Raw genomic sequence first — 22,780 nt, forward strand, 5'->3', positions numbered from 1 at the left:
CTCTCTCTCTCTCTCTCTCTCTCTCTCTCTCTCTCCTCTGGGAGTTTCCTGAACCGGCCGCTGCAGGATGTATGAGGATAAACCAACAAACTAACAAGCAGTGTCTTTGGTGGCGCTCTGAAGCCACTGAAGGCGTCTAATGGGAGCGGAGGGGATTCTTAAATTTTAATCCCTCTTCTCTTTAATGAACCGTTGGAGTTTTGTGAGAGTGTGACCTTTTCTTTCCCTCCTTGTCATGTCCCAGCTGAATCCGCCGGGCCTGCTGACTATGCCCCGGAGCCCCACCTCCAGTGAGGATGAGATGGCCCAGAGCTTTTCAGACTACTCTGACGACTGCGCCTCTGACAGCTCCCGCGAGGAAACCATTTACGAGACCATAAGGGCCACCGCCGAGCCGTCGCAGTACCGCATGGACGACATCCACACCAACTCGCTGGTCATCCGCGTCCTCATCCCCGACCTGCAGCACACGGTGAGGATCTGTGGGGGTGGGGGGGTGGGGGATGGGGGGGGTATTAATGTGTGTCAGCGTGTGATTGTGTGGGAGTCGATATGAGATGTGAACTGGATTTGTTTTCAGTGTCGACATCTGCTTATTGATTATCCACTGGAGAATTAGTCAGGGTGTCTCTGACACTTTTCTATCCTCTGAGTAGAAAGCGAACTCAAACACATCACAGGTTCATCACTTTTTTGTGTCCCCTGCAAACACTTCCTGTTGTGTTGTGTGTATTTGCAGTGTGTTTGTGTTGCAGGTTGACCAAATAATTGAAATGACTAAAGCACGAAAGTTTCAGCGTATAATCTTCACACCCAGAGGTTTTATTACAGACGTGGAGGCAGTTTGTATCTGACCTCTGGTGACCTTGAGAGGTCATTGACCTCAGCATTGCATTTTTCCAGTTTTTGCCCCATTCTCCATTATTATCATTTGTATCTTTGTTCTAATAAAGATCCTCATTTACTGCTGTGGCTGTTGTTCTATGGAATTACATGACTAGCTAGCACAGAAGCTAACATGCTAGTTTGGTCTAGCACTCGTTACTCCAGGAGGCTCCGCCCTCCCCCAGAGGTCAGGTCTGAAAATTAAACTTCCTGGTTTATAGAAACACGGAGAAAATTTCATGCTTTAGTCATAAAATGCACAAAACATTCATATACAAGCTTTTCTGCTGCACTAAATTGGTTGTGTTGTGAGTATTTGCAGCACGTGTTGTCAGAATGAGCTCTCTGGGCCACCATAGTTCATGTATGAAAGCTGCTGGGCAGCCTCTCAATCTGCTGTGCGCTCTGCGGCGTCTCAGCCGTGGGTTATAATCAGTGTCAGCAGCCATTAAACAAACAGGTAAATCCTGCAGTGTGAACGTAAACAAAAAGCTGCATCTCCAGATGTTAAAGGTCTTTGCAGTGACCCACATCTGCTCCAACTCTCTGCTCTCTGTTTACTCAACCTACAAGTTCACTGGCCTCTCAGAGAAGTGATTATTTTTAACTGTGTAAAGAAACATCTTCACTCACATCTTTACTTCAGATAAAAAACTCAGAGATAAACAGACTGAAGCTTTCTCATGAGATTTAACACTCAGGAGAAACGATGTGGGAAAGATGCAGAGATTTGATTTAATGATGAAGTACAAAGACCCTCCAACACAGACGACCATCAGTTTCATTCTCATTTTAATTTAAAAATATTAAGATACTCATGAGCAGAACCAGCTTCTGTGTGGGATTGTCACAACCTTTATTTTACTTTGTAACCATTGAGTGTTTGGTTGTAAAAAATAATCCATTCATGTATAAATAATGTGACAAGATTTACCTTTCAAGCAAAGCTTTCAGAGGAGACATGCATATTAATTACCTGCCTGTGAAACCTGCGTTAGGCTCGTTACAGCAGTAACCTTTCAGTCATCTCCGCTTTGACGTAAAGCCTTAAAGGACTTACACACTGCTGTGTGGGCGACGTGGGGGGGGTGTGTGTGTGACAAATATACAGACCTGTGCGTAGGTGATGGTGTGTGTTATTGTGGCTCTTTCTTTCAGGGAAATGTCTGAGTGTAAATAACTGTGAGGTCGACACGGCAGTTTGTAGATGAACAAATGAACAACAACAGGGACAGTTCGCTGTGTGGGCGCAGCACGGTTCAATAATACAAGATGGAGTCTCACTATTGATCAGTGAAATCTGTTAAGATCAGCTCCGGCCTTCAGAAAACTGAAGCCGGCTGTGTGGTGGAATATTTTGGGGCAGTTTATAGCAGACGACAAGATAATAAACCTGGGGAAACCCAGAGGGGAAAGTAAATGAATGAAGAAGCTTGTTCTAATTGTCATCCTGTTTTCCATTAATATGTAAATGAGTGGAAGGTAGACGAGGAGCAGAAAGGTAAATGATGCATAATTAATTTTATTCTTAGTCCCAAACCTCATATCTATACAAAAAAGTGAATGAGTGAGTGAAAAATAACCAAGATTTCTGTTTAGTTTGCCCACAGATTATAGAGTCAGTATTTCATGCATGCATTCCCATACACAAATGTAATATATGTACATACATTGAATTTCCATATATGAAATATCAGTTTTATTTTATATGTAAATATATATTTTATATGTCTCTCTCTTTGTCTGACTGTTAAATATGAAGCTAGCTGGATAGCTTAGTTTAGCATAAAGAGTGGAAACACAGACAAATAGGTAGAGCCCGATCCTGCATATCAGCTCGAGAAATCCCTGCTAAGTGGCTTTTTATTGGTTTCTGTTGGTTTGGCAGTAGCTAAGCATGATAATATGAAGGATCGGGATAGAGCCCGATTCTACATATTATCACGTATAGATATTTGCAAAACAAATAATGATCCATTTTTGTCATTTGACTGTGCTGTTTTCCATCAGGTAGCATGCTGTGTGTCAGTCAGAGATTCCTGCCCCACTGTTCCTGGAAACAGGGTTAATGAGACTAAACCGAACAGTAAATATTCTTAAAACAGAACTTTGAGCTAAAGAAGCAAAAAATAAATAAATAAAAAAAATAACTTTGCAGTGCGGCAAGTTAGAAAATGATTCTCTTTGAGTTTTGTTGCCTTGAGTGAATCCTTTCATGTTACAGCCTTTTGATTAATGTTGATATGAATAATGAGAAATATTTTAATAAAAAAGAGAGAATTCACAAAATATGAAACAACTGATCTTCACACACTTGTTTCTGTCCTCCCTGCACGTCCGTTGTGCTGCAGTGTACTGGAAGCTTGCTGTGCTCAGTTCCTCGTGTGTGTGATGGTGCAACACTGGACACATATAGTATTTGCATTTTAATGACGCCACACTTGTTTCATACATTTTCATGAGCTCGAGCATCGACAGCCTCACTGAACTAACAAGGGACTGAAATAAAAATAAGCACACGTCCACATCAATGAGAAAAACTAAACACATTTAACGTCCATTCTCCTACTTTATTCTATTTGCTTTAAACTGACATCTGACGTGTCAAGACAGAACTTTATTAATGGATCTGCGAATGTTCTGTATGTTTTATTAATCTTAACAGTGGGAATTATGAATGTTTTATTTACATAGCAGTCCCGTGCAATCATTAGCTGCACACTGTTGCTCTTAATGAAGCCCCAGGTGTGCTGCATTTACAGTAGAGTAGCACAGCATGGTGTATTTTTCCTCTATAGCAACTGAAGAATGACTGCTGTAGCTCCTGTGAGCCGTAAGCTGCATCCCCATCGCCCATATAGCACAGGCACTGTAGCTGTTAATGGATATTGCTTAACCGTCATTCCCAGAGAAGGTTTGGATATAAAGGTTTATCATCAAAGAGCAGCAGTGTTGAACTGTAACTCCCCGTGGACGAGCAGCCAGAGGTGCCGCCTGTGTCTGTACAGTAGTTTCATCTTTAGCGAACGCAGCTTTGTTTTGTAGTGTTTGTTTGATGTGTGTGTGTGTGTGTGTCCCTGGGGAGCTTTACACTGGATGTCCATGGCAGTACAGTGAGCGTTTCCCCATCATGCGCTGGCAGAACAAAACAGAAAGACACAAGAAGAAGAAAGGGAGGGGAGCAGGAAGTTGGCGTTGGCGGCGGCTTGGCAGAGTTGTCCTTGCAGCAGCCACCTGATGCAAACCCCCCCCCCCCGAGTTTCCCTCCTTCATACTGACCCTCCATCCCATCTTGTACATTTTCAATTTCTATTTCCTTCCCCCAACACATCTTTATTAAACTCCATCCCGCTGAGGCTAACTCGACGTTAACACACAGCTGTTAGCAGCTGCTTCAGAGCACTTTGTAGTCACTTTGCAGAATCGCTTTTGTAACGTCCTGAATCTGAACAGAATGGAGGGATGAAGTGCGAGTGTAATCCAGAGGGTTTAGGTCCTCCAGGTACGGTGTTGACCCAGAGATGAACTCATGACCCTTTGATGTAATTAGCTCGGTGGTGCTAACTCCAAGGACAGAAGGTGTGTATGTGTGTGTGTTTGTGTTCACATGTGCACTAAGCTCTCTCACATGTATGCACTAATGCTCCTGATTTCACATTCATCACTGAGCACTCAGTGGTGCCACTCGATCACATGATTGAGTCACACAGTCCACTTGGAAATCAAACTCAGATGAATAATTCAAGTGCACACAGACACACACAGCTGCACGTGTGTGTGTGTGTGTGTGATATATGTTAAAGTCAGCTTCTGCAGTCAGAACATTGTATGTGTTACAAAAGAAAAATGACTGACCTCTTATATGATGCGATTTTAATCAGAATCACTTGTCGCTCTCTGTATCTGTAGAATCTGCATTTAACAGAATAGTTAATAGTTTTTTGGGAAATGCGGCAAGAGTTCGATGATCTCCTCTGTCTGTCAGCTGGAGTTGGGAGGTGGTTAGCATAGCTTAGCATAAACACTGGAGGCAGGGGGAAACAGCTAGCCTGATTTTATCTAAGGCTAAAAAGTAAAGCTCCTCTCTTAAACAGTCTCAGCTTATGCTAAGCTAGGCTAATCACCTCCAGGCTCCACCTCCATACTGGCAACAAAAATCTTCTTTTAAAGCTCAATATTTTCTTCTTCTTCTGTCTTTTATTTGAAGTGCTGAACAAAAAGAAGATATATTTGTGGTTTTAAGAACCAAAAACCATCTCAGTATAGTTTGACATCTCCTCTCTCAGGCTTCTCTCTGGAGCTCTAGTAACAACAGGTCGGTGAGCCAATCAGAAGAGAGGAGGCTCTGAGCCTCTCTTCTGATTGGCTGACTGTTTTCTGAGTGAACCAATAAAAATATAGCAGATTTCAGGTAAAAACACTCAGAGAAACCAAATCCTGCAAAGGTTTGGATGGTGGGTCCAGGTGGGCGGGGCTTGGTTGACTGTTTTTTTTGTGACATCACAAAGTTCCAGAAGTCCTGACGGCTGGTTTTAAGGCTCAGTTTCTGAATACAGGCTGTGTGCATTTCTCTGTGGACTGAGGCTTTGATACTTTCACAGTATTAATATAGAAGCTAGACCTGATCTATAATCACACTACACATGGACACAGACCTTTACACTGGAGGAGCTTTAACTTTTTTCCTGATCACACTCTGAGCCTTCAGACTGTAACTGGTGGCAGCTTTAACAATGCTCCTCTCCTCCACCCACACCAACACAGAAGAAGACAGATGCAGGGAGTGGCGACTTTTCCTCTTCCCCACATGCTTTTCTGTCCTTGGCTCCTCTACAATCTTCAGATTGTCCTCTTCACTTTGTTTCATCCATCTCCCCTCTCATTCCATGCCAGTGCACAGCTCTTATGTCCAGATGGAGACGCCATCTTTTCTGGCTAATGATTCAGAGATTGGACACAATGGCCAACTTGAGGTTAAACAAGACAAACTAGTTTTCCACAGACTGTTGCTTTGAATACTTGAACCTTGGAGGATGGAGCTGCGGCTGTTTTCTGTTTCTGTGGTTGCCTTGGTCATAGTTTTTGCAAAGGCATGGAGGGAAACACTCACTTCAGCGTCAACTAGAAATCTCACTGTTTCTCTAAAGGGAAATTACAGTATTTTAATCATTAAAAAACTTTGACCATGGGTCAGTTAACGTAGCAGACGTTAGCATTCACGGGTATGGCTGGGTACTGATACCGATAGAAAGATGTAAAATCAAAGTTCATTTCGAAAGCTTTAGGAGGCTTTTACTGCTTGTCCTGCAAGTCACATTTCTAAATCTTGACAACAGAGGCAAAGTTATTACGACCTATTAGAGTGGTCACAGTTTTCAGAATAAGACCCAGTTTGAAAAATACCAGAATTTTACTTTTAGCTAAAAACTGCTCCGGTAGAGTTGATAAGTTTAAACCACTGAAGAAGACATTGTAGTCACCACGCCATAAAACTGGAACTGGCCCGCCAGATTAGCTATAATGTCCAATTAGAGAATCTACCACCAGCAGAAGATGCTTATTATACTTTTATCCATGTTGAGAGTGAATGCCAGACAGAAACAGTCATGCATCAGGCCGCAGGCAGTTACCCACAGAATCACTTCCTCTCTAAAAAAAAAGAAATTTCTTTTTTTGTTTGTTTGTTTGTTTGTTTGTTTGTTTTGCAGCAATATTTTATTTCAATGCTTTCATTCTGAAAAGTTTTGGCAGGAAGTTCCAAAGGATCTGTTGCTTGTTTGACAGACCACCAGTTCAGTAAATCAGTCATATGTATGACATGTGACTGTGGGCGGCCGCAGTGCCACATGTGACCAGTAACAAAGCAAATTCCAGTTGCTTTTTTATCAATCAATTTCTTGAATCAGCCTTTGATTATGTTCCTGCCCACCATCTAATGGATTAGAAAAAAACTGGCCCAAGACCAAAGTGACTTGACGACTCCTGCTGCAGAAGAATGTATTTATAGTGTTTATGCTCTTATTTTGCTACTGATTTTGCATTGTATGCTTTTATTTTGTTACAGAGGAGACACAGATATTATTAATGAAGAATGAGGGGAAACAACCTTCCACCTTTATCATTGCCCCTATACTTTGAAAACTACTGGTTCCCAGTTCCCTTGAGGCTTCATACACATTGTTAAAGTTGAACTTGTGTCGAGGGCTCAGGAGGCAGCAGTAATAAGAGCTGATGGCAATTTGCCATTGTAATAAAACAGCAGAGGGAAAGAAGGCCATATCAGTCCAAACAGCCTCAGCCAGATGCCAGACATCTGCTTCTGTATACCTTCTACCCTTCATCTTTCCATCCCCTCCTCTCCTCTGCCCACTCCACGCCAGGCGAGAGGATTACGGTTAGTCCGAGTTCACAGACTGCTCATCCCTTCAGCCTTTATCACAGACGCAGCGTTGCTATCGCCGGCTGAGCAGCACATCCAGCTGTAAACACTCACAGACACTTCCCTGAACGCCATGGCACAGGGCCCATAATCCCCTCTGATTCAGGCGAGGCCATAAATCTTGCATTGTATGTTTTTTTCCACCCCAAGGAAGCTGGAACTGGGAAAGACCAGGGGGGCAGAGGGGTCGTGTCAATTATACATCCTCAGTGAGGGAGGCGGCCCTGTTCAGCATATAGCACAGTGACAATAAAACAATAAAAACACTTGGCAGTCGTGCACGGCAGCCCTGGTTCAGTTGTCGTAACTGGGACAGGGTTTGTGTTATTAAAGGAGCGGTTTGGATGTGTCTGACCGATTTTGATTGGGCACCATTGTTCTCTGATTCTATTCTAATCCTCTCATCAGTTTGAGGTCCCAACCTATTTGCATCTGTCAATCAAAAGTTTGAAGTCCAGTGTCTGTTGCAAGTTGATAAGATTACATCCTGTTTGTTATTACTTCAACGATGAGCATTTCATTTGTGTTTGATTGCTGTGACTGCCGGCCAACACTCCAGCCATCACTTTCTAATTACTTTCTCTCTTTCGTCTCTCCAACAGAAATGCATGCGGTTCAACCCGGATGCGACGGTCTGGGTTGCCAAGCAGCGGATCCTGTGCACGCTCAATCAGAGCCTGAAAGACGTCCTCAACTATGGGCTCTTCCAGCCAGCCAGCAACGGGAGGGACGGCAAGTTCCTGGACGAGGAACGCATCTTTCGAGAGTACCCCCAGCCAATCAGCAAGGGGGTCCCGTCTTTGGAGGTAAACCCTTGATCAATCAGATTATTATTATTTATTGATATATATATATATATACATATATATAGTTTATATTATGATATAAATGAAGTAAATCAGTATTTCTGTTTAGCTTCAATTGTCCCTTAAGATTATAATCTACAGTGGCCTAAACGGGTCAACACAGTACATAAACAACAACACAAATACAAAAGCCACAACAAGAATGTTTTGTATTTGTGTTGTGGCTTTTGGATTTGTGTTGTGGTTCATGTATTTGTGTTGCTTTTGCTTTGGTGTTGTGGCTTTTGTATTCATGTTGTTTCTTTTGTATTTGTGTTGTTGCTTTTGTATTTGTGTTGTGGCTTTTGCATTGTGTTGACCCATCTGGGTCACCGTAAAAATCTCCAGTAGAAGATTCAGAGCCTGGAAAATCTATTTAAAGGAATAAATTACAAATATAATCAGAAATCTTCCATGTTGTCAGAATAACTTTGTATAAATCTTGCAGTGTAAAATGTTTGTAGCCATGGAACTTGTATCTTGAATCAATTACATTTATTAGTTTGAATCCCTCATGCATGCATGATGCCTGGATTTCAACTCCATCTCATGGTCTTCATCAGTGAATGGAGTTGTCATCGTGTGACCTAAATTTTGTGACATAAACTACTTTTTCCAATTTGAGAAAAACTAAATAAATGAATAAATAAATGAAATCTCAGCTTGAGGGACTGAGTAACTTCCTTTGCTGAGTTTGCATTTGCAAATAAAGTTTATTATTTGCTGAGTCGGGCCACAAGATGATGCTGAAAGCTTCAAGTGTTTAAGTTTCTCCCAAGGTTAAGATGAACTCTCAAATGTATGTTTGTGATATTTCGCATCACTGTTGGACAGTGTTAATAATTATATCACATATCTGTTTCATATTCAAACTGATCCTCCAATCTGTCTTGTCTTAAATGATTGGTTAAGAATGGCTTCATTTCTTTAATGTGATTGGCTGTTAAACAGTGTTTCCTGAAAGTTGACAGTTTCTCATTTTCTTACCAAGGTTTGTTTTTATCTCGTTAAGTTTATATTGTTTATAAAATCCATCCCTTCTGTTTACTGTCCAACAGAGCACAGTGAACTGTTCAAATAATCTCTAATTGAATTGATGCACCTGAAAATTAAACATATCGACAGAGAAAATATATTCACTTCTCTATAATAAACAATCCCAAACCGACACTACACCTTTTATAGAAAAGACATGATGCGATTTCAAATTTCCACCAGTCCACCTGTAAAGAAGCCATGAAGGTAATGAAATGTGTGTGCTGTTAATAAAGAAAACACATCTTAGACTTGATCCCTCAGTGATCCTCCTTCCACAGGAACAATTACTTTCAAGGTGCACGCACAGGTACAAAGTAAACAGCTTAAGACTGAGAGAGTTTTGAGCAAAAGGTTATCAGGTCCCAGGCGTGTGCTGTTATTGGAACAGGGATTTAACAGAAGTCTTGCTGGACTCATTGTTTTGCTCCAGACTTTTTCTGTTTTTCTTTTTAAATAATTTGTCTTTCACTCAACAGTTTCGCTACAAGAGCAGAGTCTACCGGCAGCCCAACGTGGACGAGAAACAGATCGCCAAACTTCATACCAAGGTACACACACACACACACACACATGCATATATGTATTTGTATATGAAACCCTTTTAGTGTGCAGTGTTTTGTGGCTCCCAAACTGAGACAGTATCAGTGCAATCAATATGCAAATGTGTCAATCACCTCAACATGTTTATTCCCACTTGATTTTGGCACTAAAACAAACAGCATGGATCATTTCCAGTGTGTACATCAAATTATCAGACTTTGAATGGAGCTGTTGAATGGGTATTTAAAAAGAGGAAAGAATCTGTAGAACTTGGAAGATAAAACACATTGTTTTCTATCTACCAGAGGATTTTCCTCCTGCAGCGACCTGCCTGTTTAGAACGGCAAATAAAAGCTTTCAGAAACCGGATAAAAGAAGCTGAATCACTCTTTTGTTATCGCTCAGTTCTGAAATGGTGGGAAACGTTGGCAGCTCAAGACGAGCTAGCAGGAGAGTTAGCATGAGCAGCTGAACAGCACCCACCTCGGTCTGACGGTGGACTGGCCTCGGGGAAGTGCGGTGTGAAACCAGCACGGCCATGACTGTTTCACGCCAAAGGTGCTGCCAGATTAAAACAATGAAAAACAGGACGAGCTCTCACAGATTGAATTCTCTGTTTGTGGATGTTTGTTTTAATTCTTGGCAGCTTGAACCGTGTGACAAGAAGAGGATGGTGAAAAACCCACAGCCAGCGTGCAGTGTTTGCTGACCTGGCAGTTTGGACTTATTTCTCTTCTTCTGTGGTGGTTTGAGGAAAATCTCTAAGTTTGGAAGCTGCTCAGAGGGAGTCAGGTCAACAGCAGGCCCCTCCCTCGCTCTGTTTCTGTTCCTCCCACATGAATTGAAGTAAAGTCTCTACAGTAAATTGAAGATTTACAGCCTCTCGGTCGTTGTGTACGCGGCTCGCTCTGGGCTGCTGTCCCATAGCTACTGTAATCCTGTAGCACAGCCAAAGTATAAGTGTCTCTGGCAGCTCTCTGTTACTGGCACACTAGGAAACTGTCTGACAGCTGCTCTAATTCTACAGGCGAGGACGGGCGACCAGAGAGGAGGGAGAATGAAAAAGAAAAAAGAAAAAACATGTTTTATAAATGTGGAGCAGGGAGATGAATCCACACGAAAACACTTTTACTCTGAAACCTAATGAGCCAGAAAATATGGCTCCTCTATAACACACATTTATTTCCGATGTGCAGTCGATTCTTGCTCATTTCTTGGCCTGACTCAACTTCATGGAGCTAATCCTGTTTGCCATGCAGTCTGGAGCTCTGTGGTTGGCTGAGGCTCACACTGTGACAGCCAATCAACCGCCAGCCTCGCAACCTGTTTCAGGAGAGAGAGAGAGAGAGAGAGAGAGAGAGAGAGAGAGAGGGAGAGGGAGGGAGGGCACCTCTTCCAGACTCTGATTCACCGGGCCTGCAGACAAACACATATACTCTCACACACACACACGCACACACACACACACACACACACACACAGGGGACACATCAGCTACATTAAATAAAACATTGCATGAAAACACGAGGCCATGTGCGTGAACCCTTGACATTTCCAGATATTGAACTGGCAGTGACTCATCAAGGTTGATATCTAAACAGCGGGACTCTGTATCTGTGGTCAGACCTGTTTGGTTTGTCTCAGTCAGTTCAAATTATGTTTTGATTTTAAACAGACTGTCTCCATCGCTGCCATAAAATGATCATCGGGTACGCAGAGAATTTGAAACCAGTGAGTAATAAACTAATTATAGTTAAGCTAATAACATCTAATAATAATGTGGGTGTTAGGTTATTTTAAAAGGCAACTACAAAGTCGACATGACTGAGCAGATTCACAGGAACTGAACTGATTCAGGCATTTTTGATGGATCCGTATGAAGAGCCAGATCCAGTTTCAGTCTGACATCTTGCTCATGTCAGCCATTTTTAGGTTTTGTTATTTTGTCCTCACCACTTTCCCAGTGAAATATTTAGACTTCAATTCATAAGTCAAAGGAACTGATACGACAGTCTAGAGAGCAATAAAAAGACACTTAGCAGGGATGTGTCGAGCTGATGTACAGGATCGGGATAGAGCCCGATCCCACATATTATCATACTTAGCTATTGGCAAAATAAAGCCTGATCCATTTTGTCTTTTTATGAAAATGCTAGCTCTTAAAGATATCATGAATCAGCACTGAGCAGCTGTATAAAGTATAGATATAAATATCGTGTGATCTTATCGAATATCAGCCCGAGTCTAGTCCACGTATGTAGGATCGGGATCCTACATATTATCATGTACAGCTATTAGCGGTATAAATCATTTTTTATGAGAAAGCCAGCTCTTAGGGGAGGGGTATTCAGTTCTGCAGCCTCACTGCTGGACTTCACCAAATCCTGCACACTGCTCCTTTAACTTGGATTTGGATCGGGATCAATGTGACTCTACCTTTTAGTCTACTACTTTTGTTCTCCTCCTCATTTATTGTTCCTCCTCTCTTCCCGATCCATTTCTTTTATTGCTGCCCATTGTCTTTTGCTTCTTCTGCTGTCTCATTCTTCTCTCCTCATTTTCTCTCCTCTCTCTCCTTCGGGGAGCTGCTCTCTTATCTATTTTTATCATGCGGCCTGGAAAGAAAGCAGACAGGAACAGAGCAGAAAGGAGCAGCCATTTCACTCCGTACGATGGCCACAGTCTGAATCCTGTCATCTCCCCTCCTGCTTCCTGATTTCACCAGCCTTTTATTCCACCTTATATTCCTCCGTCTTTAACAGCGAGCCTCCCTCAGTTTCACACTGTTTTCCTAACGCTTCCACTTTTCACCCTCGGTTATTTTTGACCCTCTACACCTTTCTGTCTCAACTTCTATTTTAGTCTTTTTCCTCTCTAGTTCTCTCTCACACCTACCACCGTTTGTTCTTTCTTCTCACTGTAAAAGCTCTTTCTCTCTCTGTGTGGTTTGCGCAGGCCAATCTGAGGAAGTTCATGGACCTCATCCAGCACAATCAGGTGGACAAAGTGTCTAAGTTGTTGGAGAGAGGCTTCGATCCGAACTACCACGACAGCGAGACTGGTGGTAAGGCTGCGTCATGCACACAAGCACCAAACACAAGAGCTCAGACAGAGAAAAAGAGGTGAATGAGCCAGTCATCAAATTCTCCAGAGTCTCATTCTCCAGCCTGAACATCAGTAATCCCAATTTATGCCAAGTGCTTGGTCCAGCTCCAGCAAATGTCCTTCATCACTCTCAGGACAGTATTCACAGTGTGGCACACAGCTGCTTGGTGGAGTTTCAGGGTGGATTCAGGTGGAGAGTTACTGGTACTGGCTCTGAGCCTCTCTTCTGATTAGCTGGCTGTTTTCTGAGTGATCCAATAAAAATATAGCAGATTTCAGGTAAAAACACTCAGAGAAACCAAATCCTGCAAGGTTTGGATGGTGGGTCCAGGTGGGCGGGGCTTGGTGACTGCTTTGTTGTGACATCACAAAGTTCCAGAAGTCCTGACGGCTGGTTTTAAGGCTCAGTTTCTGAATACAGGCTGTGTGCATTTCTCTGTGGACTGAGGCTTTGATACTTTCACAGTATTAATATAGAAGCTAGAGCTGATCTATAATCACACTACACATGGACACACACCTTTACACTGGATGGACCTTTTAAAGAGGCTGAATTCAAACAGACAGACAGATGGAGACCGGTGGCAACTTGCCACAGAAAACACATTTCACTCTTGTTATAATTATGACACACTACGAAGCTGAAATCATTCAGACCCGGGCCACCTCAGGCCCTGGGTCAGAGTCTTAGTTTCTTAGAAGTGGTCCCATGAAGTTGGTTGACCCAAATCACAAGCCAAGATATTTTCTCACTCACCACCTGTGACAGCTTTCGTCTACCGTACTGCAGGTTTCATGTGCCAGTGTTTTGAGACATCTTCGTCTGAAACTGATGCTCCTTCCTGATACAAGACCTGATACATCGAAAAGACTGGAAACTGATTTTACTTGTACTGGTCAACCTGTGAAGACTGTTGTCAGCGAAGTCGGTGGATTATCCGCAATCACCTGGAGATTGTGTCTGGAGAGAGATGATGCTCTGAGCTGATTTTAAGAAGCAGAGATCTGAAATCATGAGCATGTAAACGGACACTGTTGTTGGAAAATACCCTTCAAGACGACACAGAGGGAGCCGGCAGCAGAGCGCCACATGCAAAACAGCCTGTTACACACCACTGATGTTCAAAAAGAGAGCAAACAGCTGCTGGAGTGGAGTGTGTTGCCCTCTGGCTGCGCTGAAGGATCGTGTTTGTGAGTGTCTTCCAGGTGTGAACGTGTCAGGTGTGACTGAGGCTTTCCTGTGTTCAGGACACCCTGAGTAAACACAGTCACTGCAGCCTTGTGTAGTGTGTTGTCACCACAGTGAGAGGGCAGCCAGCGCCCGGAGTAATGAGCTGTGTCCTAATGTCAGTGTGTTCTTCACACTGCTCACAAATGTCCCATAAACGCACCGTGAGCAGGTGTTTGATGTTCACCGGGCCGAGATAATAGTTATGGTTCCCAGTCGGAGGCAGAGGAGGAAGAATGATAAGACATCATCTCCAAACATGCGCATCCACTCACTCGCACACTTCATTTACTCGACAGGTGGAGCTCATGACTGTGGTTAACATCAGCTAGTGTTGTCTGGTAACTCTCTCTCTCTCTCTCTCTACGGTGGCCTCAATAGACCAAAAAGAAACACTAAACATTTAGAGTTTGGAGGAAGAGAAGCAGAGCTCGCATCTTCTTCCACTCGTCCTCAGTGGTGTTAGTTAGTCTTTCCAGACCGACACAGTCCCAGAGCTCCTTTATCCACGTTCTCAGTGATGGAGCTTGAAGTCCGAAGTCTAGATATTTAATCTGTTCTGATGTTTGTACAAAGTCCTGATATCTTCCAAGCTCAGAGTTTGACATTTGAAGGGATTTTGGTCGGAAAACATCTATTAAACAACAAACATCCTTCCAGAGGTTTTAGATCTTCGGACGCTCCCACTCACAGTGAAATAGAGCAACTTCTTCCTCCAGACTTTTAGTGCACACATCAGGAATATAATCAGACATATGATGGAGCTTTGACAGGAGTTATGTACATTATCAACCACTTGTATTGAAGTAGTTTAAACCTTCGTCTGGTTCGTCACTGTGAGAGAATGTCAGTGACCTGGATGTCGCTCAGTCCTGCTGCGTTTCACAATCTAAATAAAAGGATGTGAACACTGTGGGGAGTATGAAGCACGATAGAGTTGGATCGTATAGAAGAGCTGCCTCCAGCTTTTTCGGAGGGGATGTCATTGGGTGAAATTCGGTTCACAAGGCCCACTGCAGCTTCCTACACCCGGACTCCTACACCCGGACTCCTACACCCGGACTCCCCTTGTGTCGACTGTAAATCCAGTTTAAGTTAAACACAAAAAGTCATTCCTGGAGTTCACTGAACAAAGTGTTTTATATGTAACAGCAACAGCCGTATTTTCCTTTAAAGCCGTGCCCCACCCAGAATCTACCTGCTCTGATCTTTCTTTCAAACAGAGTCGAGCCTCGGACAGACGCTCTGATGTCTGTGAAGAACAGCGGCACAGACAGATCAGGGTTTAAAACAGTGGAGATTTAGATTTTTTATTTTTTTTTTACTGGGTCAAAACTGAAATCAAAAGTGAACGCCATGAATTCAGGCTGCAAAGGGACACAATGGTTTAAACCCACTTTTCAAGAGGTGGTGAGAGTTTCATGCAAAAGATTTTGACTGTTTACTCTCGAACATCAACATCCAACATTAAGATAAAAACAGCATTTAAAAGCAATTTAAAAATAAATGAATAAAAATATTTCAATAAGTCATGACGATTTCTTAAAATCAGGCATCATTTTAAAAGAAGTGCTGCAATGATAAAAGACATTAAAACAAGCAAATACAAACATTACACAAGATTAAAAGTAATGTAATTTAATGATTAGCTGAAGTAAACTCTGATGTTTAAAGCCCTGATTTAAATGAGCTGACAGTCGGAGCAGATCTCAGGTGTTCAGGAAGCTGGTTCCACAGGTGAACCTGAGGGTCTGGAAGCTTCATATCGAGACCATTTAGTGCTTCACAGACGAGTAGGATTTAAAAATCAGTGGCCTTATAATTGGTCATTTGCTTGGCTGTGTGAGTATCCAGACTGACAGGAAACAAGTCTTTTAGTGAACGCGCTGCCGGGAGTTGGGTGAGGAGCTGAGCTTGTGGACTGAAAACCGTGCGAGGCTCAGCTGCTCTGACACACGGCGACACTAATAAGCCGGCGAGGACTCGTGGAGAGCGCTCTGTGAGGAGGAAAACCTCGCTGCTTTATCTCTGGAAAGAACAAAAGAAACCCTCCGCTCTGAAGAGGGTCCTTTTAGTGCGGCGCCGTCTTCCTGGGAGGAGGAATTACCTCCACAGATTTCAGAGCTGTGGACGTTCACCAGTCACCTGAAGCAGCCTGCGTTTAAAAGCTCATTACTGTCATTTAGCTCTTCACTCCACCGGCCACAATTATGTTTATTTACGAGCGTTTAATGAATATGTCAAGGGTATCTCAGCGGTGCAGGTGCTTTTAACAGAAGCCAGAGAGTGGACAGAGATTGGCCAGAAAAAAAAAAAAGGTATTGTATTGAGGGAAATAAAGGGTCATAAGGAGAGAGGGTTATTAAGCTGAGGATTGAGGTTCTCTTAATGGGCTTTGAGAGCTATTGTTTGCCTTATTGCTGAGGGCAAGACACATTCACGGATAAGGACTTGTTGCTCAGGTGAAGCTCTCCATGTGATCATTAAATAAAACAAAATAAAAACACGTCTTCTTCCTGCTGCTCGCGTCTGCACAGTCAGATAAAATCAAGGCTGATTTCACCCCCCCACCCCCCCACCCCCCCAGAAGAGGCCATTTACTCTCCTACAACGTGAGAACAATGAGAAATTATTTAATCACACGCTGGAAAGTTGCACTATCACAGCACACAGGGAGGTTTCGTTTCCTCTGCTAAACGTTTTGTCCCCGTTTCACTGCACCGGGCTCTGTGTTCTGTCCACCTCCTCACAGCCACAGGAAGGAGATTTTCACAATAAAAAAACACTCAAACACACAGAATTCAAATCCATATTGGTGGGAGCCGGTCACTCAGAGGAAGCTGCAGCCTGTTGACAAGAAAAACTCTGATTCATATTGTTCTGATAAACACAGTGTTCATGTTAATCTCATCAGACGAAGTGTGACAGAAACCCAGGACTGTCATGACATTGTCCTGCCTGAATGTTCAAGCACAGATCATCATGGAAACAGAGACTTTAATTAAAACCCTCTGAGGTCTGACGGCATTTTCCTGATTCCTACTTCATCTCTTAAATTCACCTTTTAAAGGGAACTTGCATATAACATAAGACCCGAGTGTTTTATGTCACAATTCTCAGAACAGTCTCGGCTCCTTTTGTAACGAGGCGCAGAGCAAAGACGTCATTCGGCCCAAATGCTGAAAAACTGAAGCCTGGCTTTTGAAATTCTTCAAATCTCTTGTGAAAACGAACATTTACAGATGTGGATGTTTTGGTGCTTGAAATGTGTTTATCGAAGTCTATAGGTTCATGAAAATAGTGCAACATGTGAGTAAAATAGTAGATGAATGCGTGAATTGGTGAAACTATGAGACCATATTTGTACGCTGTATTATCGCAATGCAGCGACGGATGAAGTGACGGCTACGGCCTTTCTACACTTCCTTACGTTGCAGCTCGACTGTCTACTACAGGAGAGAGACTAGTTCGCCGTACCCTGTAATACGTTAAAGATTTAGCGAGTAATTATACGTTTTTGTCACATTTAACTCTGTCATTTCGTTTATATTCAGTTATACCGTCAGTAGTTTTATGGATAATGAGTGCATTTGTTAAAGATACCTGATAATCTGACATGTAGCACAAACCTCCATCCTCTGTGTGTTGATGGAACCGTGACGCTGTCCGTGGTGCTGAAGTGACAGACGGGTTTATACAAACTCATCTGATATTAAATTGTCTTTAAAGCAAATATCAAGAGCTCTCGGGTCATTGTAAGAGACGTATTGTGTCAGCGTTCAGAGCGTCCGCAGTTTCCTGAAGAAGTGAAGTAGCCATTGTTACATGTTGCTTAGTGATCTTTGATTTCCGTCACTACGGCAACGTGTTGGAATATAGTATATATAATAGTATATATATAATAGTCGCTGCTTAAAGTCCATTTTATGAACTCATTAACTCAAACAGACAAAACACAAACAACTTCAGAAAACATCTTCATCAGTTTGACAACATGAGCTGCAAATACTCACAACACAACAGGAAGTGTTTCCAAGGGACACCTGCACTTGTTGTTCAAAGTCCCAGACTGGTTCATCACTTTTCAGTGTCCCCTGGAAACACTTCCTGAGCTCTCAGGGCCACCGTACATTTGGGTGTTGAAGGGAAACATATTGAATTTCTCAACAATGGTTCAAGCATGAACTTTTCTTCTGTGCACAAAAAGAAATTTAAATCATTTTGTTCATGTCTTGATCAAATTAGGAGAACAGCCTCATGTTAGCACCAGGCTCACTAGTGTTCCCCACTCGACCAAAGATGTTCCCTCAGTTAAAGACGCTCCACTTTGTGCCGTTTCTCCGGGATGAACTGTTTTAAAGTTGCACTTTACCCGACTCCGCTGGCTCAACAGTACACTGTAAAAAAAGACTATGTACTAGAGGAGTGAAATGAGGACACATGAGTTGTGTCAGTGTCTTGTTTTGATGACCTCATTCAGACTGAAATATTCAGTGATGTCTTAATCACCTGAAAGTTCTTTTTTATAACTCTAATGAGTTGTGACGGATGATTGACCTGCTTCTTTCAGCCTCTTTAACATCAGTGTAGAGACGATAACAACCTGATCAACGACAGGAGAGAAATCTGAGATGAGTCAGTGTGTCATCATCATTCATGCTAACTCCTCTTCCTCTTTAACCTTCTTAACACACAGAGAACACAGACACCTGAACCCTGCCTGTGTTTACATCAGGGGTGTTTGTGTATCTTTTGTTTATCAGTTCATCCATTAAGTGTAATTGTTCTCTTTTGTTTTGTAGTCATGGTTACAGACTCTCTCCACCTCCTGACACTTGTATCTGAGTCTAATTCATTTGTTTGTGTGTTTTGTCTCCTTTTTCTTGGCAAAGCTCAAGAAGAATTTGACCGATAGCATAATTATTTTGGTTTGTTTTGCTTCAAATTTTCTATAGATATCGGGATAATATCTTTATCGTGAATTCTTTTGGCCACAATGCAGTGAAAATCGGATGTCCTGACAGTCCTAGTTAAAATCTTTAAAGCTCCCCAGTGTAAAGGTCTCTGTCCATGTGTAGTTTGATTATAGATCAGGTCCAGGTTCTATATTAATACTGTGAAAGTATCAAAGCCTCAGTCCACAGAGAAATGCACACAGCCTGTATTCAGAAACTGAGCCTTAAAACCAGCCGTCAGGACTTCCTGTAACTTTGTGATGTCACAACAAAGCAGTCAGCAAGCCCCGCCCACCTGAACCATTCAAACCTTGCAGGATTTGGTTTCTCTGAGTATTTAAAACTACACTGAGATGGTTTTTGGTTCTTAAAACTACAAATATATCTTCTTATGGATCAACCCTTCAAATAAAACACAGAAGAAGAAGAAAATATGGAGCTTTAAGACCTGAACCTGACTGGTACTTTCCTCAGACCCTTAAATCAGATGAGGTAGAACTAAAAGAAAAAATCTTTAATGGCAAGAAAATGAAGAAATAGATGGAAAGACGTGAAATAAATGAGTTTCACAGATCGTCAGAACAGCCTCTTTAACTGCAGACGGTCTGTCCTCAGCATTTCTCCAGGTGAAAGTCTTCAGACCTTCGCTGCCCTCTCAGCAGGTGGTCTCGATTATCCTCATCTACAGGGGCGGGTGGCGTCTCCACAGGATAAACTGAAGATTTCCTGTCTTACAATAAAACTGAAGACGCTGTTAGAGAGAGCGACAGATCACCCTCGACTTCACAACAACAAGACAAACACAGGATCAGTTAATTTAGAATGAAATCACTGTTTTTAGCCCCGGAGCTGCCAAATCCTTCACCTGCGTGTTTCACAGCTGTAATTACAGAGTCAGACTCTGTGTGAGTGTGGATGGAAGCAGCAGGTGAGTCTGAGGCAACCTTCCCTGGGACCAGGCTCCCCTCATGTAGACATGTCTGTGGTGCTTCTAGCTAATGTTCATTTCAACCTGTGAGTTTCCAGAAAATAATAATCTTTTCTTAACGACACCGTGTTTTCCCTGGTTGATGCTGCTTCATGAAATATTAAATGTCTGCGTCTCGTTTACCCGTAATTGGAGAGTGTGACATTAAACAAAGCAAACAGAAGAATACAAGCAGTGTTTTCCCAGGTGGATCGTAAAGCAGAAAACAAACTGTGCCGTCACATCCTCAGTATCAGTCTCTGGAGCTGCTGCTTTTACCTGCGATAATTCAGATCAGGGTATTATTAGATTTTGTTTATGAGCTTGTGAAAACCTGTTATTATTATTATGACTGTTATTCTGCTCCTCATTAGGGAGACATAAAGTCTGTGTCTGGCTTGTTTTCCCAGAGTGCCCCCTGACGTTTGCCGCCCACCTTGACGGCGTGGTGGAGATGATCAAGGTGCTGAGGAACGGAGGAGCTCACCTGGACTTCAGGGCCAAAGACGGCATGACCGCCCTCCACAAAGCCGCAAGGTCCAAGAACCACGTCACACTCACGGTAAAGGAGTGGGAACACTTTTCACACCTGCTCACCTGCATGCTGCTGGATTTCACAATAAAAGCCTGATGGTTTCCACTTCATGTTTGCAACATAAATCAGTCAGACAAGCAAAACCTTACAGTGCACTTTAATGAACAGGTAATTTACTATCACAGTTTTCTTTCTTGTGTTTCATTTTAAACTTTTAGCAGCTGTGATATTTTAATCATTTGTAGTTTGTAACATTAGTTTTAAAGGTCCCATATTTTCCTCTTCTGTTGATATCCAAAAGATGCATTTCTGGTTTTAAGAACCAAAAACCATCTCAGTGTAGTTTTAAATGCTCAGAGAAACCAAATCCTGCAAGGTTTGGATGGTGGGTCCAGGTGGGCGGGGCTTGGTGACTGCTTTGTTGTGACATCACAAAGTTCCAGAAGTCCTGACGGCTGGTTTTAAGGCTCAGTTTCTGAATACAGGCTGTGTGCATTTCTCTGTGGACTGAGGCTTTGATACTTTCACAGTATTAATATAGAAGCTAGAGCTGATCTATAATCACACTACACATGGACACAGACCTTTACACTGGAGGAGCTTTAAAGAACTTTAGAAATAAAGTTTATAATAATGATGATGATAGTTATGATTATAATTCTGAATTGGCTGCAAAACTTTCTTAATAAATCAAACGTCCCTTTTCTGTATGTTTTTGACCCCCCGTCTCACCCCCTCACACACACACACACACACACACACACACACACACACACACACACACACACACACACACACACACACCCACACACACACACACACACACTCACACACACACACACACACACACCTGTTGTCCGTCCTCAGACGCTGCTGGAGTTGGGGGCATCTCCAGACTACAAGGACAGCCGCGGTCTGACTCCTCTGTACCACAGTGTGGTGGTGGGTGGAGACCCGGGCTGCTGCGAGCTCCTGCTGAACCACCACGCTTCAGTCTGCTGCCAGGACGAGAACGGCTGGCATGAGGTTCACCAGGTAAACACACACACACACACACACACAGGAGCACAGAGAGGTTTTTGGCAGTGTGTTCAGCTGGAACAGCTTGTGTTGTGAAAGCATTACTAAAGCACACACAGACACACACGCAGCCTTCTCCGGCTGTGGGCGACCATCTTGGCAGCTGTTCCCCGCTGAAGTAGATAAAGCCATTTAAAGAGAGCCACCCTGCAGCAGTGACAAACTAAGAGCGTCTCCACACACACACACACACACACTGCTGCGTGCATGTGTGTGTGTGCGCGTGCGTTCAGGCCATCAGCTTTATCAGATTGCTCATATCTCTCTTCCTGTCGAGTTGCAAAATCTCTGCCTTCCCCATCTGTCCCGTTTCAGACACGATAACAATCAGCTGTCAGACAGGACAGTGAACAACCGAGCGGCTGCCGCTGGCTCCAGGGAGCAGCCACGAGCACCCAGAATGCCTCAGGGCCATCAAAGACCTCTTCTAAGTATTTATAGTGATCCATGTTTGTTCATGTGAAAATCACCCGACGTCATTTTGGTCACAGTATTCTGTGAAGAAGTAAAAACTTCACCATCAATGACAATAAATCCTGTTACAGCCGTGTCCTCGCCAAATCAACTGTTCTCACATTTTGTGTGATGATCTGAGGCGTGAAAATAAACTCAAGTTTATATAATTCAGTCGCAGACTTTAACGTGCCGAGGTCTGTTTGTCAAAAACCAAACGCACAAATGTGCCAGAGAAATTAATGTTTGAACACAGAGTCAGTAACTTCTGCCTCTTTCAATCAGAACGATAAGAAAAGACGGCGTTGGGTGATGTCATGAAATAGCGTTGGATCATGGGAGATGTTGTCTAATCTCCTCCCGGTTTGGATTCCTTCAGTGTCAGTGGTTCAGGAAATCAAACAGACCCGGTGAATATAACTGTTAAAAACACTGAATGAAGCAGTTTCACATTTAAAGTCAGAGTTTGAGCGACGCTGTACGGAGGACAGAGACTCAGGGAAGAGCTGGAGCTGAGATTGATGCTAAACCTTTGTTCTGATTGTTTCTTTAATAACTTATGAACCAGACGTTCAGGAGGTTTTTACCAGCAGCTGAATTCTCCACAGAGGTTTCCTCCTCTCCATAAACAGACCAGGGGATTAAAACCAGTAGAATCTCTGAATAAAACAGTTTCACTTTAAAAAGTGGACGTCTCCAGCAGCTGGGAG

The 22,780-nt window shown here is 42.9% G+C and overlaps 1 protein-coding gene across 1 annotated transcript in view; it reads left to right on the forward strand.

The window, feature by feature from the left end:
* Positions 1-268: 268 nt before the first annotated feature.
* shank2 (SH3 and multiple ankyrin repeat domains 2) overlaps positions 269-22,780 on the forward strand; it is a 135,137-nt gene continuing 112,625 nt past the window's right edge. Inside the window, exons 1-6 of the mRNA XM_022746879.1 lie at positions 269-472; positions 7,927-8,130; positions 9,684-9,755; positions 12,703-12,811; positions 20,413-20,564; positions 21,405-21,572. Of these exons, the coding sequence (XP_022602600.1) occupies positions 269-472; positions 7,927-8,130; positions 9,684-9,755; positions 12,703-12,811; positions 20,413-20,564; positions 21,405-21,572 (909 nt within the window). The remainder of the gene's footprint in view (positions 473-7,926; positions 8,131-9,683; positions 9,756-12,702; positions 12,812-20,412; positions 20,565-21,404; positions 21,573-22,780) is intronic.

This window comes from Seriola dumerili, unplaced genomic scaffold (assembly GCF_002260705.1).
Source record: "Seriola dumerili isolate Sdu_G_001 unplaced genomic scaffold, Sdu_1.0 BDQW01000011.1, whole genome shotgun sequence".
NCBI classification, from domain to species: Eukaryota; Metazoa; Chordata; class Actinopteri; order Carangiformes; family Carangidae; genus Seriola; species Seriola dumerili.